General features: G+C 43.2%; 1 protein-coding gene across 2 annotated transcripts in view; it reads left to right on the top strand.

Annotated features, from left to right (window-relative positions):
- The window catches only part of ADNP (activity dependent neuroprotector homeobox), a 35,133-nt gene extending 27,950 nt beyond the window's left edge, over nt 1-7,183 (top strand). For both annotated transcript variants that reach the window (XM_066234278.1, XM_066234276.1), the window contains exon 4: nt 1,801-7,183. In XM_066234278.1, the coding sequence (XP_066090375.1) occupies nt 1,801-4,908 (3,108 nt within the window). In that variant the 3' untranslated portion in view covers nt 4,909-7,183. The remainder of the gene's footprint in view (nt 1-1,800) is intronic.
- The last annotated feature ends 8,684 nt before the right edge of the window (nt 7,184-15,867 follow it).

Here is a 15,867-nt window from a genome sequence, read left to right on the forward strand (position 1 = left end):
GGCCTAGAGTATTCACTGTAGTAACATGTTGTACAGGTTTGTAGCCTAGCAAAAGGTGTACCATATAGCTAGATAATGCAGTAGGCTGTACCATCTAAATCTGGGATGTTTGCACAACAGTGAATCACCTAATGCTGTGTTTCTTATTTTCTTAAGTAGTGGGGGAAACTAGGAATAACATTGTCTTTTTTGTGATTACAGTAAGACTTCACAAAGTGTAAAACTTAGAAATTTTGTTAAACTTAAAAGTTCTGAAGCCCATTATATACCAGCGTTTCTCTCCCTCTTCCCCCCAAAAGAACTACTATTTCTAAAATATTTCTTCGAACATTCTGCTCATCTAGATTATCCATGGTTTTCTATGTCTATATTGCAGTCCTTGTGTTTTCTAGAGAGCGAAGGACCAGATGCTTTAAGTTTTCTTATTCCTTTATGTTGATGTCACCCACCTTTATGGGGGGCCAGAGCCAGCACATGAGGGAGGAGTTGGCAGCTGTGTAGGATAGCAGTGACAGAGAAGTAGAACAAATTTTTACAAATTGGAGTTAAAAACAATATGAGATAGTGTGGAGCACCAGAGATACCAACAGGTATCATTAAGTGAAAGTATGACAAAGATAGAGGTAGTTAAGTATTTCCTTTCCCACAGGGAAAAGTTCAAACTTGACCTGTTTCAGTAGCAGTTGTAATTCTGGATTATTGATCTGTTCGTCTATCAAGTACATAACTTGGCACGGAATTACTATTTTAAATTCTTCCTCAGAAACTTGATAGTGTAGTTAATCTGGTTCTTTCTTATTAATCCCCAGGAAAAGGCATAAACCAGCAGTCTTAGATTATGAAAGCTTCCAAGTGGGACACAGTTTTATGAATCCCAAAGTCTTAACACTAAAGAAGGGTTGAGATTTAAGGAAAAGCAGAATATTTTATTCAAACCAGAATCTAAAACAGTAGATTTTTAGAGAGAGGTATCATCTCTGGCCAACCTTGTGTTTCACCTGTCCTCATCAAAGGACCAATTACACAAGTATTAATGAGCATAATTCTGGAAGTTGCTCTTTGATACCAGTGCTTCTGGCTTTTTGTAACACTATGGGCTCCTCACAGTATGTAGGATGTTTTTAATTTAACTTTGATTTGAATCAAAGAAATTGTCTCTTCATTACTGCTTTTGAAGCTGCTCTTTCTTAAAGAACAGCATGGCTTGTAGAAGAAAGCCTACTTTTCAAATCAGTTTTTTGATTAGCAATGAAAACTAAATACTAGACTGGACTTCAGAGAAAAAAATGTTTGAGATTTTTGAAGATTTTTTTTAGATGAAAATTTTTCCATGATGGTTAGGATAAAAGTTGTATCTTTATATTTTATTGCCTAATTGTACTACAGCACTCTGGACTCTTCTATATAGTACATCTGAAACCTTACTCATTCACAGAGTGAAAGTGATTATGCATAGTTTATTATTGTCATTTCTAGCTAGAATGTTTATCTTGAAGCCATTTGTGTGGTTTTTCTAAAAACCAATCAACAAATGTGACTGGTCATTTCTAAGCATTGAGAAAGAACTTAGAATTGAAGGGTTTTTTTACACTGTGAGACTCAAAAGTACTTAGTTTAAAACAGCTTTCACATCTGAGTTTATAGTTCATAAGTTTTTTTGCAAAGAAAAAATGCTTTATAGAGTTTTAGTTCTAAAAATAGCATGTCTATTAAGACTAGAAAACGTGTGAACAAAAACCTAAAACCTGTTGATGCTTCTCTGAAGTGGCATTCTGATTCCAGTTTTTGTCTTTTCTGTAGGACTATCGGACAAAACCTTTTTGCTGCAGCGCTTGTCCATTTTCTTCAAAATTCTTCTCTGCCTACAAAAGTCATTTCCGGAATGTCCATAGTGAAGACTTTGAAAATAGGATTCTCCTTAATTGCCCTTACTGTACCTTCAATGCAGACAAAAAGACTTTGGAAACACACATTAAAATATTTCATGCTCCAAACGCCAGCGCACCAAGTAGCAGCCTCAGCACTTTCAAAGATAAAAGCAAAAACGATGGCCTTAAACCTAAGCAGGCTGACAGTGTAGAGCAAGCTGTTTATTACTGTAAGAAGTGCACTTACCGAGACCCTCTTTATGAAATAGTTAGGAAGCACATTTACAGGGAACATTTTCAGCATGTGGCAGCACCTTACATAGCAAAGGCAGGCGAAAAATCCCTCAATGGTGCTGTCCCCTTAGGCTCAAATGCCCGGGAAGAGTGTAGTATTCACTGCAAGCGATGCCTTTTCATGCCAAAGTCCTATGAAGCTTTGGTACAACATGTCATCGAAGACCATGAACGCATAGGCTATCAGGTCACTGCCATGATTGGGCACACAAATGTGGTAGTTCCCAGGTCCAAACCTCTGATGCTAATTGCTCCCAAACCTCAAGAGAAGAAGGGCATGGGAATCCAATCAAGAATTGGTTCCCTTGCTTCTGGAAATATCCGGTCTTTACCTTCACAGCAGATGGTGAATCGACTCTCAATACCAAAGCCTAATTTAAATTCTACAGGAGTCAACATGATGTCCAATGTTCACCTACAGCAGAACAACTATGGGGTCAAATCTGTAGGCCAGAGCTATGGCGTTGGTCAGTCGATGAGACTGGGTCTGGCTGGCAATGCACCCGTCTCCATCCCTCAGCAGTCTCAGTCTGTGAAGCAGTTACTTCCAAGTGGAAATGGAAGATCTTACGGGCTTGGGTCAGAGCAGAGATCCCAGGCACCAGCACGATACTCCTTGCAGTCTGCTAATGCCTCTTCTCTCTCATCAGGCCAGTTAAAGGCTCCTTCCCTCGCCCAGTCCCAGGCATCCAGAGTGTTAGGTCAGTCCAGTTCCAAACCTCCGGTAGCTGCCACAGGCCCTCCCTCAGCCAATACTTCCTCAACCCAAAAGTGGAAAATATGTACAATCTGTAACGAGCTTTTTCCTGAAAATGTCTATAGTGTACACTTTGAAAAAGAACATAAAGCTGAGAAAGTCCCAGCAGTAGCCAACTACATCATGAAAATACACAATTTTACTAGCAAATGCCTCTACTGTAATCGCTATTTGCCCACCGATACCCTGCTTAACCATATGTTAATTCATGGTCTGTCTTGTCCATATTGCCGTTCAACATTCAATGATGTGGAAAAGATGGCAGCACACATGAGGATGGTTCACATTGATGAAGAGATGGGACCTAAAACAGATTCTACCTTGAGTTTTGATTTGACATTGCAACAGGGTAGTCACACTAACATTCATCTCCTTGTAACCACATACAACCTGAGGGATGCCCCAGCTGAATCTGTTGCTTACCATGCCCAAAATAACCCTCCAGTTCCTCCAAAGCCACAGCCAAAAGTTCAGGAAAAGGCAGACATCCCTGTTAAAAGTTCACCTCAAGCTGCAGTGCCCTATAAAAAAGATGTCGGCAAAACCCTTTGTCCTCTTTGCTTTTCAATCCTGAAAGGACCCATATCTGATGCACTTGCACATCACTTACGAGAGAGGCACCAAGTTATTCAGACGGTTCATCCAGTGGAGAAAAAGCTCACCTACAAATGTATCCATTGCCTTGGTGTGTACACCAGCAACATGACCGCCTCCACCATCACTCTGCATCTAGTTCACTGTAGGGGTGTTGGAAAGACCCAGAATGGCCAGGATAAGACAAATGCCCCCTCTCGGCTGAATCAGTCACCAGGCCTGGCACCTGTGAAGCGCACTTATGAGCAAGTGGAATTTCCATTGCTGAAAAAGCGAAAGTTAGAGGAGGATAGTGATTCGCCCAGCTTCTTTGAAGAGAAGCCTGAGGAACCTGTTGTTCTAGCTTTAGACCCCAAGGGTCATGAAGATGACTCCTACGAAGCCAGGAAAAGCTTCCTAACAAAGTATTTCAACAAACAGCCCTATCCCACCAGAAGAGAAATTGAGAAGCTGGCAGCCAGTTTATGGTTGTGGAAGAGTGACATTGCTTCCCATTTTAGTAACAAGAGGAAGAAGTGTGTCCGAGACTGTGAGAAGTATAAGCCTGGTGTGTTACTGGGCTTCAACATGAAAGAATTAAACAGAGTGAAGCATGAGATGGATTTTGATGCTGAGTGGCTATTTGAAAATCACGATGAGAAGGATTCCAGAGTTAATGCTAGTAAAACTGCTGACAAAAAGCTCAACCTTGGGAAGGAAGATGACAGTTCCTCAGACAGTTTTGAAAATTTGGAAGAAGAATCCAATGGAAGCGGTAGTCCTTTTGACCCTGTTTTTGAAGTGGACCCTAAAATCCCTAATGATAATCCAGAGGAGCACATACCGAAGGTGATTTCTGAAGATGCTCTAGGATCTGAAGAGAAGCTAGACCAAAAAGAGGATGGTTCAAAATATGAAACTATTCATTTGACTGAGGAACCAACCAAACTAGTGCATGACGTTTCTGATAGTGAGGTTGACCAAGATGATGTTGTTGAGTGGAAAGATGGTGCTTCTCCCTCTGAGAGTGGCCCTGGTTCCCAACAAGTGTCAGACTTTGAGGACAACACATGTGAAATGAAACCAGGAACCTGGTCTGATGAGTCTTCCCAGAGCGAAGATGCAAGGAGCAGTAAGCCAGCTGCCAAAAAAAAGGCTACCATGCAAGATGACAGAGAGCAGTTGAAATGGAAGAATAGTTCCTATGGAAAAGTTGAAGGGTTTTGGTCCAAGGACCAGTCACAGTGGAAGAATGCATCTGAAAATGATGAGCGCTTATCCAACCCACAGATTGAGTGGCAGAATAGCACAATTGACAGTGAGGACGGGGAACAGTTTGAGAATATGACTGATGGAGTAGCTGAGCCGATGCATGGCAGCTTAACCGGAGTTAAACTGAGCAGCCAGCAGGCGTAAGAGCCAGGTTCTCTGGCATCAGTGACATGCTGCAGCCTGGAACTCTTGTGTGACTGCAAAACTGTATTCTAACTGGTACTGCCTTCTGAGTGCGGGCTCATCAGGCTGTAAGGACATGTGGCCACTGCAGTCCGGATGGTTATTTCTGTGACACATGATTGGCTGATCTTGCTTCAGAACTTATTGTGCCAGACACGGTAACTAAATGTGAAAAACCAATAAGCTGGTGGCTCACGAATGCACACAAGGAAAAGCAGAGGTTTATTTTATCTGCCTTCTCAACATTTCTTTCCCTCTGTACGATGTTTGGTTGGATGTTCTTAAGAAGTGTTATCCTGATTCACATGGTAGCATAGGGCCAACATACAAGCTACCAGTCCGATGTGTATAGTAGACTTTGGGGAAAACTGATTTTTTTTTTCATGTATTCATTCTGAATAGTTGAAATGTATATTTGTACAGTCTTTTAGACCTATTCAAGTGATGCTTCTGATATTGTTGCTGTGTACCCATCATAGAGAGCTGTTTCTTTTTTTAGTGTTGCCCTTGCTGTGTAATAAACGCTGTATCTAGTTTATCTAGCAAAAGCTTGAAACTACGCTAGTATGAACTTTTGAACAGACTTAGTTTTTGCACATAACCTTGTACAATCTTGCAACAGAGGCCAGCCACGTAAGATATATATATATCTGGACTCTTCTTGTATTATAGAAGTTTTCTTGTTCTGAATATCCATGACATTACAGCTGACAAACAAAAACTGGTATTTCAGATGTTTTCTGAAATGTTTTAAGCTAAAATCACATGCAAGAATTGACTTTGCAGGTACTAATTTTGACACCTTTTAGATCTGTATGAAAGTGTGTTGTGTTGAAGCAGCAAACCAATGAGTGTTGCATTTTGGATATTTAGTTTTATCTTTAGTTAAACACCACCTGGTGTATTCATTTATACCATCTAATATATGACACACTGTTGTAGTATGTATAATTTTGTGATCTTTATTTCCCTTTGTATTCATTTTAAGCATCTAAATAAATTGCTGTATTGTGCTTAATGTAAATATTTGCTTTATTACGCATTACAGCCCTTGTGTGTCTGTTATGCTTCGTGCCAGTTGAGGCCATGGCTCTTTCATCAGAAATGGAAGCCACAGCCACTGAGGAAACTTTTGGAAGACCAAGATCTGCCATTGGCATAAAGAATGCTTTCAAGGCACCTGTTAAATTCTTCTGGGGGTTTTTTGTCTTTTTTTTTCTTTTTAATTGCTAAGTGAAACATCCTTGAGTTTTTCCGGTTCACCTTTTGTTAAGGAGCAGAGACTGCTTATATATGTAAATGTCTCAATGATAAAAGAATATGAACATAAATTGGCATTAATTTGCAAGTGGGATCTTAATGCCCTGGTGTTCTAAATGAAGTAATTGTTAGTTTTCACATTATAAGGGGAACAGTTGTACTGAACAGGTAACTATTCTCTTGTTATAACTCTTGACCATCTTGCTATTAAGAGAAAGGCTTTGGAGATCACACATTTGGAGGGTTTTCAAGATGGAAGGAGCTGGTATATTTACTATGCAAAGATTCCCAAGAGCAACTCATACTAAAGAATGGGAAGTACGTGGAGGGAGAATTCGGCATCATTTCCAGCAGTTATATTAAAGTGATGGGGTCCTCTGCTGCATGCAGAGGGTAGAGGCTGATTGGTCACCTCTCAGAGTTCTGAAGTGGCTGGTTTATATAATTTATGATTTTGCAAAAGATTCATCTTACTGCTTTTTTGGTTACCCAAGTAGAAATTTGACCGATCTCCCCCTAAAATGTTAGGTTGTGCTACTCAATACAGGTGAAAGCATAAAAATAGAATTTTATGGGGTTAGCCATGGAGATAATTTAATTCTTTTATACAGTTAGGTTATAAATCCTGTGGGTACCAGCTATTTAGGACAGGACATCCCCAAATAACCGAATCGGGGTATAAAACAGCATTGAGAGGTCTTGTTGTTTGAGGATAGTAATACCAGCTGAACTTAAGCCATCTCACATTTGTTTTGAAATTATTCTGCCTAATTAACAAGTGGGAGAACTCTGGCCTGCGCTTATTAGTCCTATGTGGAATGCTCATGAGAGACTTGTGCAAAATGGCCCAGGTCGGGGGTTCCTGGTGGGGCATTTGACAGAGACGGATGAGGATGCTTCCTTGCCAAGGTGGTGGAAGTGGACCAACTGACTGTTGCAGAAGCCCTAAAAGTGTCTCAATAAAAGCCATTTTAAAGGAACGTTGTTGCTACTGTTTGCTTTTGGAATAATCTGGAAATAAAAGCTGTGGCAAACTGCTACCTAATTAGCAAATATAACTGGAAGTTGAACAATTACAGAGATTTTCTTAACAAGGGAAAAGAAATCCACAGAACACGATGCCTTTCAAATTTCTTGGCGGCCATGAGTTCCAAAGTCAAACTGACTAGCACTGTGTCTACCTTTTCAGCACATCAATCAAAGCATTATCTCTCCCATCTTGGGTTCCCTGTCCTTGTACAGTTGCAGGGTCTCTATCAAACAGCTCTTTGTCCCCTCTTGAGATCCATGTTCTAAAGTGTCTGTGTCATTTATCTCTAGTCGTGTTTCTCTGGTCCAAGTGCCTGCCCGTTTGTAAAAATGCACACTTTTTCAGAAGAGAACAAATGAACACCTGGATCTGGAAACCATCTAGCAAAGAGGGGAGTGCCCCATCTGAAACACTTGAAGCCATTAAAGTGGCCTTTTCCACCTAAAGGGGTTTCCCCTACCTTCACTGTAGGCTACCAGCACTGGACCCTCCAGATGGGGCCCCAAAATCATCTCTAGGTGATTGTGCCACTAAAGCTTGAGTGACAAAGTATTTTCACTAACAAAGCTCAGTAGGACATTGAGTATTGGGTTTCACAGCATGGAGCCTTCCCCTGCAGCAGTGGTCTTTACCATTTACCCACTGTGACCCTCATTTCTAACTTCCCTTGTTCGCTCATTGGGTTAGCACCAACTGTAGGCATGTTTCACCAAAGTGTCATGTGAAAACATCTTGTGATCCTTTTACTGGAAGTAAGGAAGAGGCAGCTCCCATCGTTCTGTAATGGTATTCCAACTATCCATTGATTGGCCCTCGTAAGGTGTAGAAAAAGACTTAGCTCAGAGAAACTCAACAGTGAGTCAAGTTAGAAAATAAAAATGGTGTTTCCTACCAGCTACTATCTGAAGGTTAGCTTGAAAATAGATATAAACTTGCACCAGAGGAGGGTCACCATTTGTTCATTCTTTTCATCCTGCTACTGCCCATCAATTTATTCCACTCTTAACATTCACTGTAATGTGAATCTAGTGGGGGCTGTTTTCAAAATCAGCATATAAGGTGAAATTTTTATATCATGAAAATCCCCAAGTCATGATTTCCAAGTGCTCCAACAGAGAACATAGGAAGGAAGGTCCATAGTCATTTCCAGGACAGTTTCTCTGAATGGAATAAAGGGCAGACTGGCTCTGAGTTCTTCCAGGTGTGTGTGGTTTTCAGAATACAATGTGCATCTGTGATCCAAACCAAGTCCTCCCCCTGCTCCCTAGTACACCGTCAGGTCTTAGATTTACAGGTATTTTAACCTAACTGGTTTTTGCAACAAAAGTCTTGCTGTACCTTTATTATGTCATTACTAAATGAAGCAAAATGAATAATCTTAAGCAAATTGTTCACCTTTTAGAAATCGATAAAAGCCTAGAAATAGCTTTTCCAGTGTACTTGATGGAAGTGTTGTATTGGCTTCCATCTAGTCTAGGAATAAGAAAAAAACCTGCCTTGGGGACCTCTGCATAGCTCGCTGGTGGCCACATCTGCCATTACAGCTATATGGACTTCTCTGGGAAGAGGAAGCCAAGAAGCTGAAACTCAGAGCCCTATCCTCTAAGGAGTGGACAGGCAGGTGACTATACCTTGCTTAGGAGTGTGACATTATTATTCCTTAATAGCACCTGGAGGTCAGTGTTCATCCTGAGTACTTAAGTGAGCACTCCTGGGACTAGCCATGGGCACCAGCTTCCAAGGTAATTTGAGTCCTCAAAACAGCCCTGTCCCAGCCCCAAATAAAAGTCCTGTAGGCCTGACCTGTGGTGGCACAGTGGATAAAGCGTCAACCTGGAATGCTGAAGTTGCTGGTTCAAAGCCCTGGGCTTGCTTGGTCAAGGCACATATGGGAGTTGATGCTTCCTGCTCCTCCCCACCTTTCTCTCTCTCTCTCCCCCCCCCCTCTAAAATGAATAAATAAAATCTTAAAATGCTAGTCTGACCAGGCGGTGGCACAGTGGATAGAGCGTTGGACTGGGATTCCGAGGACCCAGGTTCGAGACCCCGAGGTTGCCAGCTTGAGCGCGGGCTCATCTGGCTTGAGCAAAATAAAAAAAAATGCTCACCAGCTTAGACCCAAGGTTGCTGGCTCAAGCAAGGGGTTACTCGGTCTGCTGAGGGCCCGCGGTCAAGGCACATATGAGAAAGCAATCAATGAACAACTAAGGTGTCACAACGAAAAACTGTTGATTGATGCTTCTCATCTCTCTCCGTTCCTGTCTGTCCCTATCTATCCCTCTCTCTGACTCTCTCTGTCCCTGTAAAGAAAAAAAAAATCTTAAAATGCTTGATGTAAGGTATTAAAAGTCCTGTAAAGGAAGTATTAGTGCCATGTTTCAGGACCAGAAGGTTCAGAGACGCTAACATCCCAAGATCCCAGCTAGCATTGGGGAGATGGGGCTTGGACCCAAGCTGAATCTGATCGCTGGGATTCCCAGCCATACCATGCAGCCTTGGCCTTGGCGAAAGACGAACCTCATAAGAAAGGCTATCTCTGCTGTGAACACAAAGACGTGAGCCCCAGTCTCTAAACCAACACATACTTGCCCTGACACGACGTTTCCAAATGACACATTTGTAGCCGCCTTCATCATATTTGCCACATCTGCCTAAGAACTGCTTGATGGACTTAGGACATTTCAACTCCCCTTTTAAAAACAGAAAACTCTACAAAACAAAATAAAGACAACCAACATAATTTGCCATTTAATAAAAACCTTCATTCATGAAAATAAATACAAGACAGACAAAACAATATACTAAAATTTTCTCACCTGTAATTGCTTGTTGAAATCTGTGAGCCTGACACTTGCTCTGTTTGTTAAAAAGGAAAATCACTCTTGACCAGGTAGCTCAGTTGGTTAGAGCATCGGCCCAGGCAAGACAACGAATTGGATGAGCCTATGTCCACCTAGCATGGATCTGTTACCTGTTGCATGCTGGTGGCACCAGATGACAAGTCAAGAGAGCTCTGGCTCAGAGTGCTCCCAGGGAAGTCTTTGTGACTACCTAACTCTCCTGGCTTTAGGCTGCTTTTTTATGAAATAAGAGTCTCACTGGCAGATAATAGGAACTCCAACTAAGACTGGGCTTAATGAAGGGGACATGCTTTGGATACAGATACATATCTATCCTAAGAATCTCAGAACACTAGTTCAAAAGAATATATGCACCCCTATGTTCACTGTAGCATTATTTACAATAACCAAGATCTGGAATAGCCCAAGTGCCTATCAGTGGACAAGTGGATAAAAAAGCTGTGGTACATTTATACAGCGGAACAGTACATGGCTGTGACAAGAAGGAAATCCTACCTTTTGTGGCAGTGTGGATGGACCTGGAGATTATTCTGCTAAGTAAAATAAGCCAGTCAGAGAAAGACGATCCCATATGATGTCCCCCATATGTGGGATCTAATGAACACAATAAACTGATGAACAAAACAGAAACAGAGGCATGACACGTGGGACAGATGGACAGCTGTCAGAGGGAAGGGAGGTCTGGGGACTGGATGAAAGAAGGTGTAGGGATCAGCCACAAAACATATACACGCACCACACAGATGCAGACAACTGTGGCAACGGCCAGAGGGGAGGGGGCGGGGCAGGGTGGAGGTGGCAAAGGGGGGGGAGGGGCGCAAAGAGACTTGACTTAGAGCAAAGGGCGCACGATGAGGTGTACAAATGGCATTTTTATTGCGTTTTTCACTTGAAACCTATATGATTTTGAGAACCAATATAACCCAATAAATTCAATTAATGAGAAAAAACAATAAATCTCCCTAGGAGCGAGAGGGGTATTATTAAAGTTCATGTCAGTCATCTGGAGCTGTGTTATCTAATAGTCTATCTATTAACCACATGTGCCTGTTCACATTATTCACTGCTCACAAATTAGGGGATATTTTATCGCTTCATATTCATTTTGAAATGTCCCCTAATTCTGCTCACAAAAATTAGGAGATATTTTATCACTTCATATTCATTTTGGAATATCCCAATTACAGTTAATTAAAATCAAATGAAAAATTAGTCACACTTACCACATGTCACATGCTCCACAACCATGCGCATGGCTGGTGGCTGGTGCGCTGGACAAAATTTCTGTCCAATGGCATGGCTTTCTAGATTTCTGTTTCAATGTTAACTGGTCGGCTAACAAAGCTCTCAGAGTTCCTCATTATAAATTTAACTTTTTATTGATAGGGATAAAAAACGTTTTACAATGGAGTAAAGAAACATTGACATGAATTGCAGGGGGAGACAAACCAGTTTGGGGTTTTTTTTGTCCCTCCCAGGAGAAGAAAGACAATTTGTGTGTCTATCAATTACCTGCCATTTATGGGATTATGAAAGAGCTCTCACTGAACCCAAGTCAGAGAACACAGGAAGAGTGTGCAAGAAGCAGTGTAGTTTCCTATGGAAGTGTGCCTATTTCTTATGAAAAAGTGTGGCTTTGAGACTCATACTGAAATTTGTATAAAATAAAGCACACAAATCACTTCTGCATCTTTTCAAGGATCTACACAGAGGTAAGTACCTGTACGGCAGGTAGACTGAAAGGACACACGGCAAACGTATTAAGAGGCCGCCTGTGGGGGACAGGGCAGGACGAGATGACAGTGGGAAAAAATTAAAAACCACCTTAAACCAGACGAATGGTAGAGCGTGTCCATGGATGACTGTGTGTGCGGAAGAGGATGTTGACAGTTGCGGGTGGCTATGCACGGGTGGGGACGGGCTATCTGGGAACGCTACTGTCTCCTCAATTGCTGTGAACTTAAAACTGCTCTAAAAAGTAAAGTCTATTTTTCAATGGAAAAAAAGGACATGCAGGTAACACGCTCTCCCCGAGTGGGGCAGGCTGCTCGGTGACATCAGCAAGTGCCCAGGTCCTCTGTCCTTTCATCCCGACACCCACAGGGCCACCTTCATCCCGGGCACCCTGGTGTTCATGAGGCACTTCTGTTCACCTTCCCGGAGAGGGTTCCCCTCCCCCACTGTTGAACAAGACTCTTAAGCTCAGAGCCAATTGGCCCATTCCAGAGCAAGTTTCTGCGGCCAATGGCTCAGGCCAGAGCTACGCTGGTGAGTTGCTGAGCTAGTATTACCCTGATTGGCTGAGATCAGTCAGCCCCCCTCTCTGGTCCTGGGGTGGAATCAATTCAACCCGAATGAGAAACCAGCTCAAACCAGTTCCATACCAAACTCAGGAAGGTATGAGAGGGACGGGGAGGCCATTACACATTTCACACAAAACTTCGTCAAATATGGAAAACAGCAGGAAAGTGCAATTGTTACAACAGAGAAGAGATAGCAAATCCTCCTCTAAAAAAATCTTGACTGCTTTTCTTTAAAAGCACTAATCCCCAGGCCTAATGCATACTGAAGTCACAAAACCTGGCCATGCTGAGGCCCCTCCCCCAGACTCTGATGTAACTGGTCTACAGGGTGGCCCAGCTGATTCCAATGTGCAGCCAAGACTGAGACCCACTGTTTTAAAGACCCACCAGTGAACCAGGGCTACAGCACGAGCCTTCCCCTGGTTAACAGATTTGCTGCTAGTGGTTTCCTGGAAGACCGTTTTTTTCTATCTCCCCACTCCTCAACAAACACCCGTGGGACAGCCAAAAAACCCATCTCTACACTTGAAGATACAACTGGCCCTGGCTGGGTAGCTCAGTTGGTTAGAGCATCATCACAATACGCCAAGGTTGCAGGTTCAATCCCCAGTCAGGGCACATAAAAGACTCAACCAACAAATGCATAAATAAGTGGAACAACAAGCCTACATGCAAGCTAATGTCCCCAAGGCTCCACCGTTCCCCAAGGCAACAAGACCTCGGGCCTGGCCACAGAAAACTCACCCTGGCTCCAGCCCCACAGCGGCCATACCAGACACACCAACAGAAGGAAAGCACATACCTTGTTCTTGGGGTGCTCCTGCCGGTCTCCTCCCTCGCCCCCGCCTCGGGCCGGCTCTCCCAGAAGAGGGGTGCTACTGACACGCTGCTGTATTTATACCTGGCAGACCCTTTGAGAAAGTCCTTCCGGGTGAAGGGGCTTGCCCCCAGCCTTCAGGCTGGGTTGGTTTGGTCCTTTAAGGGAACCAGACATTTATTTCGACCAAATACATCTGCCTGCTGCCTCTGCTCAACTCCTTCCTCAAACTCGCATCGTGTGTAGCCAGCAAAGCAGACCCACCAGGAGTCCCAGTGAAGAGGGCAGAGGCCAACTTTTGACCCCATGCATCCCCAGGGCCTTGCAAGCCTGCAATGCATCTAGTGCGGCCACTTATAAGAACTTTGAGGCTTTTAAACCCACAGTGAACCCGGAGGACTCACTGAGAGCTGTTTGGAGTCAGGGTTGCTCTGAACCTTTACAAACTCCAAGATGGTTGTGCTCTTGACCGTAAGACAAAGTGGGATTTTGCTTTAAGATGGGGGGGGGGGGGGGGAAACGCCTTGATGCCTCCAGCTGCCCGGGTCAACAAGTCCTCCAACCCTCTTCTCTGATGACTCCCCAATCCACCAGGAGCTGGAGCTTTAGTCACTGGACACTGGGTTTTGTCAAATGCTTTTTCTGCACCTACTGAGGTGATTGCATGGGTTTTTTTTACCTTTATTAATACAGCACATGTTACATTGATTTTCAGATAAACTAACCTTGCATTTCTAGGAGACCCCACCTAGTCACGGTATGTAATCCTCTTCATAGGTTGCTGAATCCAGTCCGCTAATATTTTGTTGAGGACCTTTGCATCTACAGTGTGTCCGTAAAGTCATGGTGCACTTTTGACCGGTCACAGGAAAGCAACAAAAGACGATAGAAATGTGAAATCTGCACCAAATAAAAGGAAAACCTTCCCAGTTTCTGTAGGATGATGTGGCAGTATGTGCGCATGTGCAGATGATGACGTAATACCGTGTATACAGCGGAGCAGCCCACAGCCATGCCAGTTGAGTTGTGGACGGTACAGAGGAAAGTTCAGTGTGTTCTGTGGCTCGCTAAATTCGAATCTGTGACCTAAGTGCAACGTGAATATCGGCGCGTTTATAATGAAGTGCCACCACATAGGAATAACATTACTGGGTGGGATAAGCAGTTGAAGGAAACCCGCAGTTTGGTGGAGAAATCCCGTTCTGGTAGGCCATCAGTCAGTGACGAGTGTGTAGAGGCTATACGGGATAGCTACCTAAGGAGCCCTAAAAAATCTGTGTGTGAGCCCACATCGAACTGCACTGAATAGCTATGAAACTGGGAGAGTTTTCCTTTTATTTGGTGCAGATTTCACATTTCTATCATTTTTTGTTGCTTTCCTGTGACCAGTCAAAAGTGCACCATGACTTTACGGACACACTGTATGTTCACAAGGGATTTGGTCTGTAGTTTTCTTATGATAGCTTTGTCTGACTTGGTATCAGTCACTCCCAAAAGGAGAGCGTGGAAAGCACACATTTCTATAATGAGACCACCCCGCCCCGTCCCCCTGGAATCTGAAACTGGGGCACAGAGTTGCTTGAACTGCAAGGACCATGCAGCTGCCCGTGCGCATTTCTTCTCATTCCCCGAATTCTGGGAGTCAATTCTCCATAGTTCCTAGGCTCTCACATGCAAATGCCCACAGGGGCCAGGCAGGTGAAATCAATTAGTAAAATCATTTGGAGACAAAGAGAAACCTAGAAAGTGCAGGGCCCCTCCGAAGGCACTCAGCTGTAGCTCCCTGCTGCCCTGTGAGGACAGGAGCCCAGCACTGCCCGATGGTGCCCACATTCAAAGAGGAACGGAAAATCCAGTTCTTTATTGGCACTGTCCAAATGTTCACCTGCTGACCACTGATTTTAACTAAATGCTTTGAATAGTTAAACACCAAATTTAAAAAAAATACACAAAAGTACAAGAGAAAAGTCCACTTCTTACCCAAAACAGATAGATTACTCATTGTTCTCAAATTACTTCTCCCAGAGAACTTCGATGGCTTCCTTCTGCACACAGATGGTGGCATATCACGGATATTTTTATGCACTTTGGCTTTCTTAGCTTGGTGATATTTCTATGCCGATTCATAAAGAATTCCTAGTTCATTTTTACAAGTTCGGGGGCTCCCATCTATCCATGTATGCACGGGCGTGCTACATACCTAAACCAATCCGAGTAACAGACACTGACGCGCTTCCCAGTCTTGCTATTTCAATTGCGTGGCGAGTCCCATGTTCCATTCATTGTTTCTCTTGTGTGTATGTTGGGAGGCTAGATCCCTAAGGGTGGACCTAGTAGTTCACGGTGGTACACATTTCTGATGTTGACAGTACAGTCCACGAACCTCCATGAGAGTGGTTTCCCTAACAATACAGGAGAATGGATGTTTCTTCAAAATTTCATTGATGGTGTCTTCAAAAAATATTTCATTTTGTCAGCCTGATGAGTAAAAACTGAGTAATTTCAATCTTCTTTTATATATATTGGTACAGAGGGTGGCTGACTAGCTTTTCAAGTGTTTAAAAGCCCTTCACAGGCCCTGGCCGGTTGGCTCAGCAGTAGAGCGTCGGCCTGGTGTGTGGGGGGCCTGGGTTCGATTCCCGGCCAGGG

Source organism: Saccopteryx bilineata, chromosome 6, assembly GCF_036850765.1.
Source record: "Saccopteryx bilineata isolate mSacBil1 chromosome 6, mSacBil1_pri_phased_curated, whole genome shotgun sequence".
Taxonomy (NCBI): domain Eukaryota; kingdom Metazoa; phylum Chordata; class Mammalia; order Chiroptera; family Emballonuridae; genus Saccopteryx; species Saccopteryx bilineata.